Source organism: Notothenia coriiceps, unplaced genomic scaffold, assembly GCF_000735185.1.
Source record: "Notothenia coriiceps isolate Sejong01 unplaced genomic scaffold, NC01 NC01_scaffold00026424, whole genome shotgun sequence".
NCBI classification, from domain to species: Eukaryota; Metazoa; Chordata; class Actinopteri; order Perciformes; family Nototheniidae; genus Notothenia; species Notothenia coriiceps.
The window spans coordinates 1,720,011-1,741,549 of NW_011359125.1; the positions used below are offsets into that span (position 1 = coordinate 1,720,011).

General features: G+C 42.4%; 2 protein-coding genes across 2 annotated transcripts in view; one reads left to right on the forward strand and one right to left on the reverse strand.

The window, feature by feature from the left end:
• Positions 1-2,159: 2,159 nt before the first annotated feature.
• Positions 2,160-8,455, forward strand: LOC104957128 (zinc finger protein ZFPM2-like; the record flags this gene model as incomplete). Its single annotated transcript, XM_010784741.1, is given in 7 exon segments — positions 2,160-2,189; positions 2,192-2,213; positions 2,216-2,272; positions 2,275-2,348; positions 2,350-2,382; positions 3,048-3,273; positions 3,637-8,455. Coding segments are annotated over 7 exon segments (2,988 nt in total), but the record flags the coding sequence as incomplete, so codon positions are not given.
• Positions 7,409-21,539, reverse strand: part of LOC104957072 (uncharacterized) — a 29,746-nt gene continuing 15,615 nt past the window's right edge. Inside the window, exons 8-11 of the mRNA XM_010784672.1 lie at positions 13,291-13,429; positions 9,709-9,791; positions 9,499-9,595; positions 7,409-9,410 (exon numbers count right to left, since the gene is read on the reverse strand). Of these exons, the coding sequence (XP_010782974.1) occupies positions 9,243-9,410; positions 9,499-9,595; positions 9,709-9,791; positions 13,291-13,429 (487 nt within the window). The 3' untranslated portion in view covers positions 7,409-9,242. The remainder of the gene's footprint in view (positions 9,411-9,498; positions 9,596-9,708; positions 9,792-13,290; positions 13,430-21,539) is intronic.

The window sequence follows — 21,539 nt, forward strand, 5'->3', positions numbered from 1 at the left end:
CGTGTTTTGAGGTTACTTATATATTAATGCCATCACTTTTAGTAAACCCCTGTTGCATTGTTTTAGTCTACATAGTATTAATACCATAAAATTGTTTATATTGTAATGTTGTCTATAACCATTTGAAAATGCTGAAAAGTCATCATGCCAGACGAATAAGCCAACTGCTAGTGTAATGGATGTACAGCTTGGGGCGCAGAAAACCATCGTCTACTAAATGAATGTCGATGAATTGTTTCCAAACGTGTCCAAGCTTGGCACAAGCAGTGTTTCTTGTGTTTTGCATACATGAAATTATTGACAATGTGCATCTTTTAAAGTAATGTCAGTGAGATAAGGAAGAATATCCGAGACAAGAACAATTCGTAGATTTTTCTATCTTACATGTACATATGTAGTATAGATAGGGGTTAAAATCAGTAGCTGGGTTGCAGTAAGCTGAGGCAGCGTAAATACACAGCCTATGTCCGGGCCACACATCGAAGAATAGAAGGAAGGGCCTTGCTACAATTACTTGATAGTTTACCCAATCTGGAGCTGAGCAAATGCCATTCAGCAATATAGCTTCCATGTTGAGTTTTCTATCAGTCTGCCGTTCGGACTGGCCAATGCATCTGCATATATGTCAGCACCAAAAAATAATCGCGTTGTCCTACATGTCGCGAATTATGAGCGCGGATAGCGAAGAAAAAATTCACCAATGTGCAGGTAGGCTAGGGTGCGAGAGATCACCATGATTCTGTAGGTCAACCTTAAGGAAACCTGATCTTGCCACAAAGTTAATCCTTATAAAATAAACCCGATTGTACTCTTTAAAGAGGAAGTATGTGTAGTAGAGAGTCATTGAAGTGGAAATGCCTTTTCGAGCTGTCCTGTCTCACAAATTCGCGGGGTTCTGTCGAAACCCTCGGAAGGCACATCCCTGAGGGGGGGCCCCTTAAAAAACAGTTCAATAAGACTAAGTGGGGGAGTTCTTTTACAATCTGCTGTAGTGATGGACCAGGTGACCCAGAATTAAATTTTAGTTGCAAAATGTTTTTATGGAGGCTTTACCTGTAAGATTTGGTCGTTGTCGATGTCCGTCGATTCCCCCCTGCCTTCACACCTCTTCCTCAGGACTCTCTTTATTCCACATCAGCCAGGGCTCAAATCACATGTCCCCCTCTCAGCCTGACACTCCCCGTCGGTATGTTTGCACATCTTTTGAAGCTAACGCGTGCTTTAATTAATTGTCCCAGCTTCTCCAGAAACAATGTCCTAATTCTGGCCATTTAGCATGACGTATCCATAAGTTGTTGTTATCATCCCCGCCAGATTTCTGTAAATAGTCATATTCAAAAACTTTAATCCTTAATGGAAATGAAGTGCCAGCCTGAAAAGCCTGTCATTGTGCTGAGATAAATATTATCTAAGCTAAAACCTTCACTCTCTTCCCTCACCCTTTCCCTTCCTTCCTGCACCCTCCCCACTTCCTCTGACTTAATGAATATGTTCAAAGATTTCAGAGGAAATGCTTAATCCCAAAACACAACAATCTAATAATATGAAGGACCTGTCTCAGTGTTCTAGCGACAACAGCAATGTGGGCTACAAGTTTACCGCAGCTGAGGTTTTGCCTGGCTTCAGGATATCAGTGCTTGGTAGCCCTAAAAGACGTTTGATTGACAGAAAAAAATAGACATTTTTAAAGGATATTGTTTTCAGCTCTTTTGAAAAACACATTTACATATGACCTTCAGTGCATAGTTGTACTTGAGAAGTTTTTTTTAAGATATCTGTGTGTGAATTTCAGGAATTTCCTAAACCAAATGGAGGTTTTATAGTAACTCCATAGCATATGAATAACTTGGACAGCATCCTCTTGAGAAATAAGGGCCATTATTTTGGAAAGACTGTTGCCTGCCGAAACTACTTACATGTCACTTTTTTTTATACTTTAAGGGGGAACGAGAAAAAAAAAATCCACTCATGTTTTTCCCACTACATACTGTCTATGCAACCAACCTTATTATACCACCATTGAGTCTTTGAGATGTTGTGCACACAATATATTTCTTATGTTCCATAACTGCCTTGACATTTAAGTTCACATATACATGCAGTAACATGCTCTTCTCTTGGGCATCGGTTCTAAATCTCTCGTCTATTTCTGTTTGTGCTCAGGTGGCCAACTATGGTGCACCACCACCCAAGAAACATGATGGAGGGCGAGGAGCGGTGGCATTTGCGGTGGACTTTGACACGCGTCTGCAGGCGGTGAACCCACATGTCTCTGAGCGAGGGCTATGTACCCAGCCAGGCTGCTGGACAGGCATCGCAGCTCCCTGCCCAGCAGGCCCGCCATGGCCTTCCATCCTGCCCACTGCCATCGTGAATCAGTGAGTGTCCCGTGCATCAACACCAGCAAGACATGCTTTTGTTCCCACCAATCACAACATGCATGCTCTCCTTTTCTCTCTCGCACACACACACTGTTCCACAGCCTGCACTCAGTCACCTGCTTAACAAGGAGCGTCGTCTCCGCCGGGCGTAGATTAACCCAGATGAGTCTCTGCGCCGGAGATAAGAGCCATCGACCTTCAAGTTTTGGGTTCACATAAACACACTGAGGCTCGCACTAACGTGTTAATTGCAAAATACACGCCTCATGCAAATAGTGTGTTTGTTTACTTAGCGAGGGCTATCTGGGTTCAGCTCGACAGGGAGGCTTCTGTAAGCAGATGGTCCAGTGTTCTTGTTTGCCCTTGAGAAAGGGCACCAACCGAGTGGTAGCAACACAGCGATATGCAGCAGCTGAGGATTTGGTGGAAAAGCCTTTTAACGCAGGCTTTGAGAGTCAGAACTGTAGAGAAGAGGAGTGTGTGTGTGTGTGTGTGTGTGTGTGTGTGTGTGTGTGTGTGTGTGTGTGTGTGTGTGTGTGTGTGTGTGTGTGGGCGTGTGTGTGTGTGCGTGCAAGCTCTTTATCTTTATACTTATGCATAAATGTGAAAGTGCGCTATATGTCCTGATATCCTGTACCCTTTGTCCTTTTCCTTGTCCCTCCAGAGGACATCTTCCCCTGCAAGGCATGTGGGATCTGGTTCAGGAGCGAGAGGAACCTGCAGGCCCATCTGATGTACTATTGCAGTGGGCGACAGAGGGAGCCAGAGACGGTGCTGGAGGAAAACGACAGCGGCCCCCACCAAACCCCCAGTGTGTGCCCCTTCCCACAGTGCACCAAGACCTTCTCTGGAGCCAGGGCCCTGGAAATACACCTGAGCACCTCACACAGTGGTGAGTTTCATCCATTCAGAACACTCTTTAACATAATAGATTACAATATTTTTTACATATGACAATTCATGAAGGTGGATACTTTCAATTCATTTTTTAAGTAAGATGTTTTAGAAAAATATACACAGGGACAGAGTTTAACACAGGTTTGAAAAAAATGACTGTCATTTCCTTTCAGAAATATACATATCCTGCTGTCAGCTTGCATAGTTGACAGTTTATCCTTGAGCAACAAAAAAGAAATCGAGTGGATGGGAATAAGCTTGGCATATTGCATGAGCGTTTGATGGTGTCTAGAGTTAACTCTAAAGGAGAAGTGGGAGGCGAGATTCTGAGCATTTCTCCCTTTTATCTCCTTCACAGGTGTCAAAATGGAAGAGAGCCTCCCTCCTGGCACCAGCTTGAAATGCACAATCTGTAACTACACGGCAGATTCTCTTATTACATTCCAGCATCACATCATGTCTCACCTGTCACAGGCGGCCTTCAGATGCAATCACTGCCATATCAGCTTCCAGAGCCACAGGGAACTCTTACAGCATCAGGACTTACATGGGCACGGTAGCAAACTTCACAGGGAAGGCGACGGCACCGAGCATTCCCCCAGGGGGCCCGAGGAAAGCCTCCAGCAGCAGAAGCAGCAGGCCCGCGCTGAGCTGGCCAACAGGAAGGATGCTCTGCTGGGAAGTCCCAAAGGGGCCCTCAACAAGGAGACCAGCACAGACGGAGAGGCTGACAAGGCGGAGAAGAAGCCCATGCTGTCCCTTCAGAAGGGAGAGGCTCACCCAGGCAGCAAAGCCAGTTTTTCTTACACTAGGATCAAGTCTGAGCCCTCCAGCCCCCGACTGGCCTCCTCCCCTGTGCAGCATAACATGCCTACATTTCCCATGGGCCCCTTCTTGTCTCAGTTTGCTTTCTCCCAAGACATTTCAGTAGTCCCACAGGCTTCTGAGATTCTTGCTAAAATGTCAGAGCTAGTTCACCGGAGGCTGCGCCACGGAGGGAACAACTACCCCCCTGTCATCTACAGTCCTCTTATGCCCAAGGGGGCCACCTGTTTCGAATGCAATATCACCTTCAGCAACCTAGACAACTATTTGGTCCACAAAAAGCACTACTGTAACAGCCGCTGGCAACACATGACGAAGTCCCCCGACTTCTCCGCCCTCTCAGACAAGGTTCCAGAAGCGGTGAGCCCCAACAGTGGGCACAGTTCTGTTAACATGTTGACCGGCTGCCACCCTACGGACGCCGACAACCACCTCATGCAGTCCGCCTGTCTGACCTCCAATGTGTTGGACATGATCAATGCTGGGGCTAAAGGGCCAGAAAAGGATCTAGCTGGACAGGTGAAGAAGGTCTCTACCCCAACAGGGGCTGAAGAGAGGCTCAATGGCCAGCCCTTGGAGGGAAAAAGCCCCACTACTGGTCTGGTGGAAAGTGACAATGACCCAAACAAGACGGTCTGTGAGGCCTGCAATATCACCTTCAGCCGCCACGAGACCTTCATGGTCCACAAGCAGTACTACTGTGCCACCCGTCATGACCCACCCATGAAACGCATGTCCAGCAACAAGGTCCCCTCCATGCAGAGAACCATCAGGGCCCGTAAGCGCAGGAAGATGTACGAGATGTGTCTTCCTGAACAGGAGCACCAGAGGCCCATGGGTCAGCCAGGTTTTCTCGGGGTTCCTCCAATGAACCCTTGTACATCCCAGGAAGCAGTAGAGAGCCTAGCAGATCGCTTCCACCCGCGCTGTGACATCTTCCCTGGTATGGTACCCAAACACCTGGAAGCCTCTCTGACTGTCACTAAACCTATCATGGCTCCCAAATGCAATACAGGGGAGCAACAGGAGCTGGACACTCCCATCGATCTCAGCAAAAAGTGTTCGCCAGCCTCTGACAAGACATGTAGCTCCCCTAAAAGACTGTTGGACTATCACGAATGTGCAGTGTGCAAGATAAGTTTTAACAAAGTGGAGAACTACCTGGCGCACAAACAGAACTTTTGCCCAGCAACAGCCGCCGCCGCTGCTGCTGCTGCTGCTGCTACTGCCACCGCCGCCGCTACTCAACACCAGAACGAGACTGGCAGCCTGGAGCCGACCATGTTCCCCGATGTGAAGATTGAAGCCAACAACAACCCAGATGAAGTCTACGATAAGAGCCCGGGAAAATGTGAGAAGAATGGCAATGGGAAAGTGTTGTTGCAGAATGGAGGCATGTTGCCCCCTCACTTGGGGCCCGCGCCAGGAGCCAAAACTTTTGCTGAGCCCCAGCTCATCCCATCAAAAGATGAGAGCAAGAATATGTTTCTGTCCCACTGCCTCTATCCCGGAGCAATAAAGAAGATGAAAGGTCCCGAACAATTGTCGCCGTATTTCGGGATAAAGTCAACTGATTATGTGACTGGCGGACCAGCGATGCAGGGAGAGGCCAGCGAACAGGAGCAGAGCGTTAATGGGGGAGGTGGCACGGGAGGAGGGGAGACAGGAACAACCAGAGAGCAGGCCCAGCCGCCTGCTGCTAACGGTTGCCCCCACCCCGGCAAGGAACCCCTACCCCTACTGCCCAAAAACCGAGGCATGGTCATCGTCAACGGGGGGCACAAGAACGAGGAGCGTTCAGGCACGGCTCCTCCACAGCAGGAGAATCTGCCAGACGGCCAGCCCCCCAACCCTTCACCCACGTGGGCCACCGAGAACCAGGGCGACTCCAACGAGAACATGTCGCCTTCCTCCAAGTCTCCAAGCGAAGAGGCGCCGCCCACAACCAACAAAGGTGTGAACGGCTCTGGAAGTGGCAAGTACTGCCGCCTCTGTGATATCCAGTTCAACAACCTGTCAAACTTTATTACCCACAAGAAGTTCTACTGTTCATCACATGCTGCAGAGCATGTCAAATAAGTTGAGAAGAATAAGACACGTTCTTCTTTTTCTTCCCCCAGCCCTATTCCCTTCCAAACTTTGACCCCCTTTTTTCTCCTATGTTTTGGTACACTGTTGTGTCTGGAATAGTGCATCACGCAGTGCTATACGCTGCTTGTGGACAATCAAGAGAAGCTTCTTCTTTCATTGTTTTAAGACTTGATAATGCAAAAACCATTGGTTAAAAAAGAAAAGAAAAGAAAAATGAATCAAGAATAATATTGGTGCCACTTTCACATTAATTTATTTTACAATCAGTATTAATAGAAGTAGTGATCTTAATTTAAATTCAAAAGGAAATTTATATCAGAGTTGTTTGTAATGTTATTGTATAGTCATTCTTGTGTAGCACACATATTGTTTACACTGTAGTGTAGGCTCAATTAAACAAATAGACAATACAAAAATGAGATGCATTTTAGACACAAAAATAGCTACTGAGGCACTTGTGTATTCTTATTTGCTGTTCCAGTTTCTGTATATGCTCAAAATGTCAATTGCAGATTGCTACTAATGACTTGTTTGCCTTAAAAAAAAGAAATCACCATTTGGGGGTGATAACCAGGCACAACCTGCATCTCACATTTTGGCATATACACATGGCTTTGCATACATATGTGGCTGTTTGTCCCTGTCTCTTTTCTTCAACTCAGATGTGGATGTTTTCATGAGATTGGCAGCATTCTTGTATAGTACTCGTATTTCTGTTTGATGATACACTTTGGTCTCCCTTTTTGAAATTTGCTCTCAATGCAATACTTTGTAAATGAGGGAACATTACTGAAAAGCAGTATTATGAAATGGGGACTGTGCATATAATTATTTGTAAACCCCAAAGGGAAAAAAAAGAAGTTGTACAAGAATTTATTGCTGACGAACAAGATGGGCGGGAGGTCAGTGGGGATACTGATGTAAAAATGATCATTCCAATGTCCTGATTATGGGAGAAAATGTTTCTTAAAACGTTGTTGCTATGCATGTATATGGATGGAATTAAATTCCAGATCTGTTGGAAATTTTTATTTTGATGTGGTGTCATAATTAAACTTAAATCCTCAGGATAAACCGCTGTTGTCTGGTCTTTCTTTACTTGCAAATGTGAAAACTAGAGTATCTAAACATTTATTTTTGTAGGCAAAGTATTTGCTGGACTACAGGTCAATGTGTACATTGATTTTTGCCATAACTTAATAACTGTGTTGAAGTATGGGGCAACACATGAGTAACTTCATTTATTTTACAAAATGTCAGTGATAATTATTCATAATGTACATCCACAGGAACACACTTTTATTTACTCGGGCCTTTGAAAACTTAAGGATTTAATAGAATTTCAGTCTATTAGTTGTGTACAAAGAAAAAGAAAAATATCACAATATTTCCAAAGATTGTTTGTCTCAAAATTCTGAGGACATGCTACATCGAAAAACATTTCATTTTAGGCATCCGTTTGCACTAACTACCTTAAAATATATGTCTGTGTCTGTGCAGACATCTTTAGATTTAAGAAAATGTATACAAAACAATAATCAGACCGTATGAAGATGTTACGTAATATGTTTTGCTTCCGGTATATTTTTGTGATGACTGCTTGATTTTTTATGTTACTCTCAAAGTTTGTTAAGTAACTGCCAGCTGTGACGACAGACAAGCTCATCTTGAATAAGGTGCAGGTAAAATAAAAGTTGTTCTCCCTGCTCCATTCCATCACTGTGTAAAAAGTGTAAGTGTGTTCTTTGCAGGCCAGACTCATCTGCTCGAAAATTAAAAAAATTAATCAACTCCAAAGATAAGAGGTCCATATCTGGTTGTGATGTAACTCAATAAGTAACAAATGACACAGAGAGAGGAACTCAATTCATCTTCCCCTAAGGCTATAACAAGGCAGAATATTAAGGCCAAATGAAATAGATAAAAAAGTATCAGGGTGAGCATTGACGTGTGTGGCCTTTACATTGATAAGGGGTAATGTATTAATTTTTGTCTCAGGCCAATCGGGTAAAAAGGCTGAAATAACAACTTGAAGGATAAGATTTTCTGAATCTAAGACAGCAAATATTTCATCACGCTGAAAAACCCTCGTTATTCTCAATTCTAATGAAGCAGAGCGGCACAAAAAGATACGTGGACCTCTTGATGAACCTAACAAGTACACAGTCTCTACAGATTGCTGAAGGTAAAAAATATTTTATTGAATATTTAAAACATATTCAATGGTTATAGTCTAGTTGCCGGCATAGTGAACCCGGAAAGGTTGAGTACCTCAAAGTTTTATGATAGAAATGTATACTTTGGGTACATAAAAAAACTGCCGGATGCTAACTTTTATTGGTTGGGCAATTTGAACAATTAGCATAAGAAGCGTTAATTAAAATGAATGGCATTATAACATACGTATAGAATAGTAAATAGTCTTGGCAGGTTTTGACAATTGTGGAGTGTTTTTGAGGGTTATTGAGGTTTCTGAATCCATTTCTGACATTTGCACGATCAAAAATTGCAGTTTTAACCAGAAAGTGGCAATATTTGTACTCTTGGTGGGCTAAGTCTGACTACCATGAGTAGTGTTGCAACCATTGGAGATAGACAGCACAAGATGAAAATTATTAAATCTACTGTGGACAATTATTTTTGGAATAAATAGGCAATCTTTCCAATTCCAAGGATCCATAGTCCCCTAAATCTTACAAATCGACAAAAAATGTATAAAAATCCGCCCACAGAGTACAAATATTGGCCATTTCTTATCCTGAAAAAGTCAGAAATGGACTGGGCATCCTCATAACCCCCAAAACCACTCCAACATTTTCCAAGCCATTTTTAAACTATTGTCCACGCAACTTATGCTTATTGCGCAAATTGCCCAACATATGCAAGTTAGCATCCGGCAGTTTCTATGTGCTGGGGACCACTACTATACATTTCTATCAAAAAACGTTGGTGTACTCAACACAACCGGGTTCAAAATAGGACTATGAGCTGGCAGCTAGACTACTACCCTGTGTGTGTCGGAGGGGATTGTTACATGTTGGCCACAGGTCACTCGCTCTGCTGTTTGGCTTGTCGTTGGTGGACTAGCTTCCTCAGGTGCTGGCTGATGGCAGATGGCTTCTTGTAGATCATTCGCCGGTCTGCTCCTTTTATGTGAATGTGATTGGCTGATGGGTAAGACTCCTCCAGAAACTTTTTTTGAAGCCTGGCTACCATCTGGTGCAGGAAAAAAAAAGATTTATTATGGATTTTACCTGAGCGTTACTACAGTATTGTCCAGTAGAAGAGAGGTGAGTTCTCTCACCTGGTTCAGATGTTCTGGTATTTCCTGGTCAAAAGAATCCCCAGTGATCACACTCACTGCTGTCCTGCTGGAGAGGGGCTTAAACTTGGTGATGTCCCTTTTGAAAACAACAAACAAAACATTTAAATTTCATGGTTCGTTTTCACTTCCACATTAAATATGCAAATTGCAAAGCTGTTCGGAAAGTAATGACAAAGACTGTTAGTGTACCTGACTTGAGCTGCACTTTCATTTAAAAAGTAATGCTCATCCACAGCACTGCTCTGGTGGGCAGGGTTGCTCAGTAGGTATTTCTATAAGACAGAGAGAAAGAAAATAAACTAGTCAAAACACTTTTTTACTATTTCTTTGAGAGAGAAAACTAAAAAGCTACGTAATACACATTGGAACTTTATACATGTGTCAAACACATTATACAGAAATGAACCATTTCATGCTCTCATACATTTAACAAAAACAGCACTATGACAAACTTTATACTACATCATTCGGTTATATCAAAAATTCTGGAATATCAGGCAAATATTTCCAGAAGTATTATATTTCTAAGCAGGTTAACTTACCTCACAACATATGTATCCCTTTCTTTAACACTACAAGAAAAAATATGAAATTGGTGGAGGTCTGCGCTCTCCGAGTACCATTTTATTTTTTTGCATCACATTTTATCACTTTCTACCCAAGGTTCCCTTAAAAGAAATCAAAAACCAGACAAAGATGATATTTAAACAGTTGTGTCTTTGTATTCTGAGAAAGCTGTATAGTTTAGTTGAGTTTGTGTCTACATATACAGTACATAAGCAGTTTATAAAACACAGTACCTTTTTTAGTATATATAACAAAGTAAGAAGTTAGAACATTGTGCAGCAGTGTTGAGAAAATATGACGTATGAAGCCAAATCAATAGTAATACTTGAAAAAAAGTCTGCATAATTCTTCACAATTCCAAGACTAAGCATTCATTGACAAACTTCACATTGTTTCAAGTTGAGATGCAATAAACTATTTGCAGTGAATCCGGTGAAATACTGCGCTATCCAAGTCGTGGGATATGTCTACAAAATGATACATGAATACAAACAGCTTTACCTCATTCAGAACAGCCCTAACATATCATGTATATAAAAAAATAAAAAGGTATCATATTGTAGTAACCCTTCTATAAGCACAGGTGGAGCCGTATAACCAGTGGCGTAACTATCGATGGTGCAGCCGGTGCAACGCACCGGGGCCCAGAGCCGGCAAGGGGCCCCAATGGCATTGACTGGTTCACGCAGTCTTCAAAGTAACCAAGCAACCTAAATTAATTTGTAATTTGTCTGTCCAATGACCTTGCTCCCTTTCATGTCATGTGATACCTTGCGTGACGAGCAAACTGTTTAATCAACCTGTAGTGTACTGTAGCTAGCAGCAGCAAGTTCGGTAGCATTATAAAAAATGTAATAACTTGCATTTATAATGTACAACAAACCAAAGCACAAGAGCAGCGCTCAAAAGAGAGAGATGTAACAGCTAAACTGACAAAATTAGACCGTTTTCTTTGTCATGCATCGTCCTCGAAATCGAGCGCTAACGTTAGCAATTTTGACGTGCAGCCGCAGCCGGAGGCTAACGATAGCTCACCTGCCTCACCACCATCATTGCCATCTAGCTCTACAAGTGAAGCTGTATCTGTGGCCGTGGCTGTGCAACCTTCTTCTCCAGCCAGCCAGGAGGAGAGGCTGGATTTGGCAGTGCCTGGCGGTGGTCCAACAGTTCCCCCAAGGGCCCCAACCGATAGGGGACTCTATGGCGCTATTGAGACCCCTGACGCCAAGATCAAAAGCTATATTATAGCAAGCGGTCTATGTAGGCCTACCGGCCCATTCCCCAGAGACAAACATCAAGGAAACAGGTGTAATCCTCTTCTTAGTTCGCTGTGCCGTTGTCAGGCTGTGGTGGTCTGAGGCCAGGGCAGGCTGTTGTTGATAGCCTATACATGTGGCGCCTCCGAGTGGTTGTGTATGTCCGTGAGTGTGTGAGCGCATCAGCGTGCGTACTGACTGAATCAATGCAAAAAGATAATGTTACTTTTTTGTTGAAACTTAATTTGCATGTCCCAAGATGTTTTTTGAAAAGACATGAAAGCCTAAACACTTCAGTCTGTGTCTTGCTCCAGACAGAATAATGATACAACATTGTAGACCTCAGGAAATGCCCAAATCAGCGAAAATCCCCTTTACCTGCATCTATCTCTACCTGCACGTGATGAGACCGGACATATCTTGGTGCTGTTAACATGGAAGCAAACAATTCCTCTCCAGATCAGTTAGGCAGTGGTTACAGAACACGCCCTTGAGAAATGGACTGCATGCTCTATTGAGTCCGGCTTGTGGGTGTGTTATAACCTTCACTAGCCTGTCTACTAAACCTTCCTCTGTCCTTGGAGGATTTGCACACAATGGCGTCCTTATCTCCCTGGCAACAACTGTAATACTTGAAAAGCTGAAATGGGTCCCTCATCACTACTGCCATCGAAATGGTGGGTGGCGGGAAGCGGAGAACAAGGCATCTTAACGTGTGCTCGCATTCTTCCTGAGCATCGTACAGAGCTTCAGCTACAAGGAAACGCTGAACAGATGTTAGAGGTGTCACAAGTTCTCCAAACAATAAAAAAAAAGGATTTGAAGTAGGACAGTATGGTTGAATGCAATAAAAAGCTACTAAATGAGATTTCCTGCAATAATCTCTTCTTATCTATGTGCATCATGTATGTTTACCCCTGCTGTAATAATGTTTCACTCCCCACAGAGCATTATTCCATGTTACCAAAGATATCGGTTGTTGTTCATCACCAGAATCTATTACTACTCCTTTCTGCCTGAGATATTTTCCATAGCAAGTCAAAAACGACTAGAGGTCTTCCTGACAGGCAGTCGTCAGCACTGTGTCTTTAAAACAGCTTTACAGCAGATCTGAGTGAATGTATAGTTTGTATTAAAATACTCTTCCTCACAGGCTGTGTGAAATGTCAAGAACGGAGTTTACATTACACCAGGCTCCAGAAGATACAGAGCCACTGCAGCGTCATGTCAGCTAGAGGGACCGGGATCAATTTTCATTTATTTGAAAATGACGTGTGGCGTCATATCATGCCAGATTCCCGGAGACAAATGCCTCTGCAATCATCATGCACCCGGATCTCTGCTGAGGAGGACACTGGATTGTTCTAACACTAGCACCATCCTGTGGTGGGATCGGAAAGATTGTAGGAGTCCATTTAGCCTTCATCTAGAAGGAAAAATCTAAATGTTTGCCTTCATATTCTTAGTAAAGTGTCTGAGCAGAGGGACGAAACCAAAGTATTGTCTTCAAAGTTTATAAACATTCTTTGAGTGTGCCCGTGTGGTGTGTGTGCCCTAGTGTGTGCCCGTGTGTGTGCCCGTGTGTGTGCCCGTGTGTGTGTGTGTGTGTGTGTGTGTGTGTGTGTGTGTTTGTGTGTCCGTGTGTGTGTGTGTGTGTGTGTGCGTGTGTGTGTGTGTGTGTGTGTGCCCGTGTGTGTGTGCCCGTGTGTGTGTGTGTGTGTCCGTGTGTGTGTGTGTGCCCGTGTGTGTGCCCGTGTGTGTGTGTGTGTGTGTGTGTGTCCGTGTGTGTGTGTTTGTGTGTCCGTGTGTGTGTGTTTGTGTGTCCGTGTGTGTGTGTGTGTGTCCGTGTGTGTGTGCCCATGTGTGTGTGTGTGTGTGTGTGTCCGTGTGTGTGTGTGCCCGTGTGTGTGTGCGTGTGTGTGTGCGTGTGTGTGTGCATTAGCCTGACCTGCCGCTGGATGACCTCCTCTGAGACGTTCTCTCCGGTAACCGCCGGTTCCATCACCCCCAGAATAATCAGCAGGCGGCTCAGCCCTGTAGCTGCTGAGAACTGCCGGACCTGGAGAGAGGGCACCAGCTTACCCCACCTGAACAAACGCACACATTCACAATACAAAACTTTAGCAGGAGAAAAACTGAAGTGTAACAGTTTGAACATAATGATTTTTAAGGCTTTATTCATGGGTTTGGGCCACTTGAGGCAACAGAAAAACAATGTATAGCGCTTTAGAGGTGTTTTAGCTTGTTTAAACATCTAGTAGACATGGAGTTACAATACATGAGTAATTCAGAGCTATTTCACTGACAACTCTCTAGGAGGGAAGATGAATATAGTTTGAAACCAAAAAACGTGTTAAAAGAAGCTATAATGGGATGGAGACTTCAGAGGTGCATCAGCACCAGAGAAGCCTTTTAAAAATTTCACAAATCATTTAATCAATTGTTAATACAAAATATATTTTTATAATTGCAGTTTTTGAATGAAACCATGAATACCAGAGAAAAGGGCCTTCGTCATTAGGAAATATAACTTTATTTCTATGACTCAAATTAATTGCAGGATCTGCACCACAACCGTGTTTCAGAGCCGTTTGAGGACAGTAGGAAAACTGATCCACTGATCCAACTGCCAACCAGAATCCATCCCAATACCAAAGTTGTAAGGGTTTCACACAGGAGGTTACTTCAATAAAAAGGTATGTGAGTTTCTGTATCAACAATAAAGTGTTTGTATTGAAATAAAGGGCATTTTGATCTCTCTACTTTTCCATTGATTTCAAATGTTTAATTGTGTCCTTTTCTTCATTTCTTTCTTAGTCCAATACGGAGCAATACAAGATCATAAATGTAAATGTTGGTGCTTAGAATGTAACACATTAGTTTGGATCCTCACGTCGTTATATTTGGAATTAATTCATTATTGTTAGAAAAAGTAGTTATTGTAATTCTCTTTCAGACTGTAGGTTTGCCAATACTCTTTGTGCTTGAATCTCCAAATGTAAGATTTTTGATTCTCAGCAACATAAAGTTTAAAATGTCCCTCCAACAACAAGTGTGATTTTGTGATCACAGCAACAGTGACTCAAGCAAACTTTCAAAGACAATTCCTCCAGCCTTTTCCAACCAAGAACCTCAAAGTTTCTCTCGAAAACATTTGCCTGGGGAATGAGAAATATTCTTTTTTTTGGCAGATGAGAGAAGAAGAGCTGTGGGATTTTGTAACTCAGGAGGCCCAATCGGTCTCGGCTCACTGGTGCTCTGAATTGGCTAGTCTCAGCCTGTGAAGCCCAATCAATAGAGGCGTGCGCCGGCTGCCGCCATGGCCGCACCGCGCAGCCTGCCCCTGAACGCAGCCAACACATTGCAGATCAGCCCCCCCCCCCCGGGAACACTGTCCTCGTCTTCCTGCTGATCTGGTCCACACACAGCTCTGTGCCCCTGTGGACTATCACTCTAGAATATATCATATTATAAAGTATATTGTTGTTGGGGAAATACTGAATGTACTCTTCCAATATCAGAGTACACATGATAACAAAGGTATCCCAACTGTAGCTGTGTACATGACAGGATGTCTGATTACCTAGAAGAGCATCAGGACTGTGTTAGGCATATGACAGCTATGTGATTAACATGATGATTCAGCCTCTATGGAGATAGACATATGAGAAGCATATTCTTCCATCTTGTGACTGTGTAACTCCCTCTCTTGAATATCAGCTTGTGAAGGACACTGTTCAGGAACTAGTTGTACCAAATGCTCTGTGTGTGATGACTACTTTCATTCTTGCAAGGATAATAAATACATGTATCCTGTTTTTAAACTCAAGCCGGTGACGAGAGATATTTCTCTAACAATTGTTAGAACAATAGTAATACCTGAGAAATGACTATGATGATAAAATATCAATATTGTTGGCGTACATTTGATCGTGGCAGTGTATATACAGGCAGGAAATGTGGTTATGCGCCTCAACAATATAGGCTACCGGAGAGTCTCCTAAAAAGGGGAAAAATACCTAGGGATATACAAAGATTCCAGAATTCCAGATTTTTTGAAATGTTGACTTTATTTGCCTTGTTAGCTTAGCAAGCTTACAGTGCATGCCCAATCATTTCAAATTGGGTTTGGAACCTTTGTTGCGTGTCATATAAGTCTTCTTCCTCTCCCCAATTTCTACACTGTCTGATATTAAATAAAGGCAAAAGAATTCCACGAGAAAAGTATTAGAATAATAAGATAATAGCATATTAAGAAAGCATGAAATAGTAAGCATTATATGTCTAATAATAGCTTCCTGCAGTAACTGTCACATAAAGCAGTGCTCAATACCCAGTGTTTAAGCAGGAATCTGTTAGATATGGCAAGCATGTCTATGTGTATGATTGTGTATTTAGGGGGGTGGGTGAAAAAGCAATACTTGTTTAAAAAAAAGGGGAAGTAATTAAGAAAATTAATAATTGTATATTCAAAGTGTCAGCTATTGCAGTATTGGAGGTCTTGACAGGGCTTAAAGCTTCCGATTTTAAGGGGGAGGGATGTGGAATTGTGTGGAATGTTTCCAGGGTGAAGATATGTCCATGTGTGTATGTATGTAAATAGAAATGAATGAACTGGGACTAAGATCTGTGAAATGAATCTAAAATCTCATGTCACAGCAGAAGCGAGTAGGGCACTGTACTTGATTCAATAACAGGCAGACTTCAGCGCTTCTTCACCATGACCATTTCCCTCATATCAAACATCATAACCATGTATATTTCAGTTAGAAAAATTAACCATTGAACCTGTTATTGATGTAACATGTGACCTAAGGAACTGCAACTCTAAGTATCAGAGTCTGCTCCGACAAAGCATGTCAGCGGTGAATGGTCAGATAATCTGATACACAGCAATGGTTGTTCCACTGCTACACACAGAAGTGAGAAGATAACACATTCAGTCCCCACGTGTCAATAATAAATAGATGCAGAACGAGGGAAAGAAATAACTTGGCTGTTCTCATTTTCAGTCTTCAGCAGACAGAGAAAACTTTTCAAATCAGACCTCTGGAGAATGACATTTTGACATTTTCATCTTCCCTGCCACACTTTCCCCCCGAAGTCACTCTGGCACCACAATTTAGTCCTGACTCTACGACCCGGCTCTTAAGGGACTTCTCAGTCTCTGCACATTTTCCACCTGTCACCTCTTTTCCTACCCCTTGATTCCAAAAATAAAAAGGTAGAAGAAAAGAAAAACCTCTTTCCCTATCAGCCCCCTGGTTTCGAATCTGGTCAAATCATCCCTGGGTCTGGCATTGAACATTATTTCAAGGATTCTCCAGCCACCTGTCCTATTCCCTCCTCTTTTTTCCATTTTTAATTCTGCCCCGGAGTGAGGATTATGCGAAGCAAGGCATGCGTGTCAAAGGGAAATTTAGTGGGTAAAGACAGCCAAGATTGGCGGGATGAATTAAACAGATAACGGGAGGAGACGAAGTGGGGGAACCATGTAGAGCAAAACGCCTCACCGATGTTGGTCATTTCAGAGGGGCTCTTTTTTTTTTTCTTCCCCACAGGAGCGAGGAGGCAATATCTAAATTAATAAAGTGATGAAATGAGTTTGTGCCGTGGACTTTCTGCTGTTTGACTTTCCCATCTGGATTAGTGCAGGCTGAATGGACGCTCTGTTACTTTTGTTACAACTGCGCAATTCACTGTCGGAATTTGGCCCTGTAGTGATAAGGCTCCCCCCTCCTCCTCCTCTTCCTCATTACCATCTAATTTCATATGCAGGGCCTCTGTTACCTGAGAGCCTGCTCACACACAAAACACCAACTATTACACGAGCTTCTGCCAACTATTACAATGAACAGAGAACATTTAAACACGGACTATTACATGAGGCTCAACTAACTATTACGCTGAAGGAACTTTTTTTTTAAAACAGCAAAGAATTGGACCCTATTAGAGGGCATGTGGACGTGCCCTCATCCGGGGTGCATGATGAGGTCTCTAACGGTCTTACAGGAAGGACAATTTGGACATATTTAGAAGAATTCTATCATCGCCAAAATCCTTATTGTAGTTAAATTACCCACAACAGTACCCTTAGGCACAGTCAGTGTATGGAGAGAATGCTTGGAGTACTTTATATTAGTGATTATATTATACATGGTAATTATTGTGTCAGTTTGGTGCTAGTGTATAGTTTCCTAGTAATCTGCATTATAGATTTACATAAAGGACTACACAGGAAATAGTTCTCGGCCTTGAATGTGTTATGTCTTCAGTGAAACAGGAACTATCAATTCTTAAGAAGTAACTTTGAAACAGAGCCATTCATCAGCATGTTGTGTGGCTCGCATCATTCGTTTTGTTAAAGTAGTTGCCTGTTTAATATATATGCTATTAAAGTAATAATGATTTTGTATGTTGAATCACTTTCCATTGTCAAATGAGACTATGGTCTACTGATAATTGCAATGTTTGAATGTGGAAGTATTATCGACTGCGTGTTGCAACAGCTCCTGTTTTAATGTTGAATTAAGTTTGATTATCCACATCCAACGGTTCCTACTCTTGAAATGACAATCTTCTAACTAGCGAAGCAATGATTGTTTCCCTGTGGTTCAGACACAAAGGTTTCAAGGTTTACAGCAAGCACTTTAGTGGAGCTGATTTGTTTTAGAAACAACAGGACCAGGCTATATTTCTTCAGGCATAAATGACATTAATGCTCAATGAGAGATGGCTTTGAAGGAGCTAGCAGAACAGATGCTAGTCTGGATATGAGGTTATGACTCTATTGGGCCTTTTCCAACATAGAAATGTAGAAACCTGCTGTTTGCAGTGTCATTATTGGCAGACAACTATGACAAGAGTTTGACTTATATAGATTCTTCATTTGTTGTTCTTCTTAACATTTACATGTAATTACTTTTGAACATCACTATTGCAACAGAGGAGCATTTCCATCTGGACTTCATGAAATCGACAACCAATTAACATAAGCCATAAAGCTACAGTATCACTCATACCACAGTTACTGCATGAAGGATCATGTTGTGCAGTAGCATGCACAACACCATAGGTACCACACTGTTCACATACTGTACAGTACAAGCTCTTACTCCATATGCATTACCAATCATGTTTAAGAGAGCTATGATTGTGTGTAGGAGAACTTTCCAAGGCAGAAGGCGAAATGCAATCTGGAAACCTGGCTACGTTTAAAACAAGATGTTCATACTGTAGACGCTAATTGGACACTAAACAATTAGCAGCAGACTGAACAAGGAAGTGAACAATGCATCACTCTTTAAACCATGTGTCACTTGCACTTGTTTGTATATTATAACTACTTAATAGACCGTTTTTATTTTTAGGTTTGCTTTTTCTACTCCCTCCAGTTTCCTCAAAGGGATTATTAAACTTGTATCATATGTTATACCTTCAAGGGGCAGAAAATAATCTCTTTCAGTGTAGGGGAAGCAAAAGCATACACTGAGCTCTCTTGATACAGTTCATGCATTCTGGTTCATTCTGTTTACTATACAATATGCTAGTTCTGCTTTTATACTGCAGATGCTTAAGGACAGTTGATACAGCTTTTTAAACAAGCTTAAATATGGGGCATTCCATTTTCATATTTCCCATAATCTGTTTTAAAGAGGTCCTATTGTGTTCTTTTGGTTTTCCCTTTCCTGTGGTGTTATATTATTGTGCATGTAAATGGTCTGCAAAAGGCTCAAATCCCAGTGTAATATAACGTAAAGTAATAATATAAGGTAATATAACATGTTATGTTCCCTCCAGAGGGAGTTTCTTTCCCACACACTCCTCCCCTGCGCGAAACGCCACCAATGGACTCCTTTGTTTACTTTTGGCACAGAGTGACATCACTATGTAACACTTGTGCTTCTATTGGCTAGCACTCCAACACATTGTACATGATAAGCTGAGGGGCGGGACATATCTAAGCAGTTTACCAATAACAACAGAGCCGGCCAGCTGACCAATCAGAGCAGACTGGTCTTTGGTTTCAGACAGAGGGTGAAAAGAGGTGCTGCAGCACAGGCAGTATGAGAAAAATAAAGAGCTTTTTGAACATTGAAGCATGCCATGTTTGCTTACGATATTCAGTCAGAACGTTTTTAAGGGCCATGAAGATACAGATAATGCACTTAATGTGTGTGTGTTTACAAAAACCAACATAACTGGCTAAACAATCTTTATATATGTAAGAATACATATATACTATTGCATTCATACTGTAAGTCATAGACTCCACATTGTAACTTAAAGGGGACCTATTGTGTAAAATGCACTTTTTGATGTCTTTTATACATAAATACAGTGGGGCAAAAAAGTATTTAGTCAGCCACCAATTGTGCAAGTTCTCCCACTTAAAAAGATGAGAGGCCTGTAATTTTCATCCTAGGTATACCTCAACTATGAGAGACAAAATGAGAAAATCACATTGTCTGATTTTTAGAGAATTTATTTGCAAATTATGGTGGAAAATAAGTATTTGGTCAATAACAAAAGTTAATCTCAATACTTTGTTATATACCCTTTGTTGGCAATGACAGAGGTCAAACGTTTTCTGTAAGTCTTCACAAGGTTTTCACACACTGTTGCTGTTATTTTGCTCCATTCCTCCATGCAGATCTCCTCTAGAGCAGTGATGTTTTGGGGCTGTCGCTGGGCAACACGGACTTTCAACTCCCTCCAAAGATTTTCTATGGGGTTGAGATCTGGAGACTGGTTAAGCCACTCCAGGACCTTGAAATGCTTCTTACGAAGCCACTCCTTCGTTGCCCGGGCGGTGTGATTGGGATCATTGTCATGCTGAAAGACCCAGCCACGTTTCATCTTCAATGCCCTTGCTGATGGAAGGAGGTTGTCACTCAAAATCTCACGATACATGGCCCCATTCATTCTTTCCTTTACACGGATCAGTCGTCCTGGTCCCTTTGCAGAAAAACAGCCCCAAAGCATGATGTTTCCACCCCCATGTTTCACAGTAGGTATGGTGTTCTTTGGAAGCAACTCAGCATTCTTTCTCCTCCAAACACGTCTAGTTGAGTTTTTACCAAAAAGTTATATTTTGGTTTCATCTGACCATATGACATTCTCCCAATCCTCTTCTGGATCACCTAAATGCTCTCTAGCAAACTTCAGACGGGCCTGGACATGTACTGGCTTAAGCAGGGGGACACATCTGGCACTGCAGGATTTGAGTCCCTGGCGGTGTAGTGCGTTACTGATGGTAGCCTTTGTTCCTTTGGTCCCAGCTCTCTGCAGGTCACTGACTAGGTCCCCCTGTGTGGTTCTGGGATTTTTGCTCACCGTTCTTGTGATCATTTTGACCCCACGGGGTGAGATCTTGCGTGGACCCCAGATCGAGGGAGATTATCAGTGGTCTTGTATGTCTTCCATTTTCTAATAATTGCTCCCACAGTTGATTTCTTCACACCAAGCTGCTTACCTATTGCAGCTTCAGTCTTCCCCGCCTGGTGCAGGTCTACAATTGTGTTTCTGGTGTCCTTTGCCAGCTCTTTGGTCTTGGCCATAGTGGAGTTTGGAGTGTGACTGTTTGAGGTTGTGGACAGGTGTCTTCTATACTGATAACGAGTTCAAACAGGTGCCATTAATACAGTTAACAAGTGGAGGACAGAGGAGGCTCTTAAAGAAGAAGTTACAGGTCTGTGAGAGCCAGAAATCTTGTTTGTTTGTAGGTGACCAAATACTTATTTTACCCATGAATTTGCAAATAAATTCTTTAAAAATCAGACAATGTGATTTCCTGGATTTTTTTTTCTCATTTTGTCTCTCATAGTTGAGGTATACCTAGGATGAAAATTACAGGTCTCTCTCATCTTTTTAAGTGGGAGAACTTGCACAATTGGTGGCTGACTAAATACTTTTTTGCCCCACTGTATATGTATGTCGTATAACGTGGATCACAAGTGACTCTGTTACTGCAGGGTAGCTTGTGGATTTACTCCAGGTGGAACTAAAGTCTGATTTAACACTTGATTATATTTCACATCATTCATCCACATCTGTAAGGTAAACTAAAGGTATTAAATACATGTAGTGGAGGAGAAGTACACCATGTACCTCTGAACTGTAGTGGAGTAGAAGTACACAGTAGCAAAACATTTAAATACTCCAGTAAAGTTTTCGTCGACTAAAACTATGAAGGAT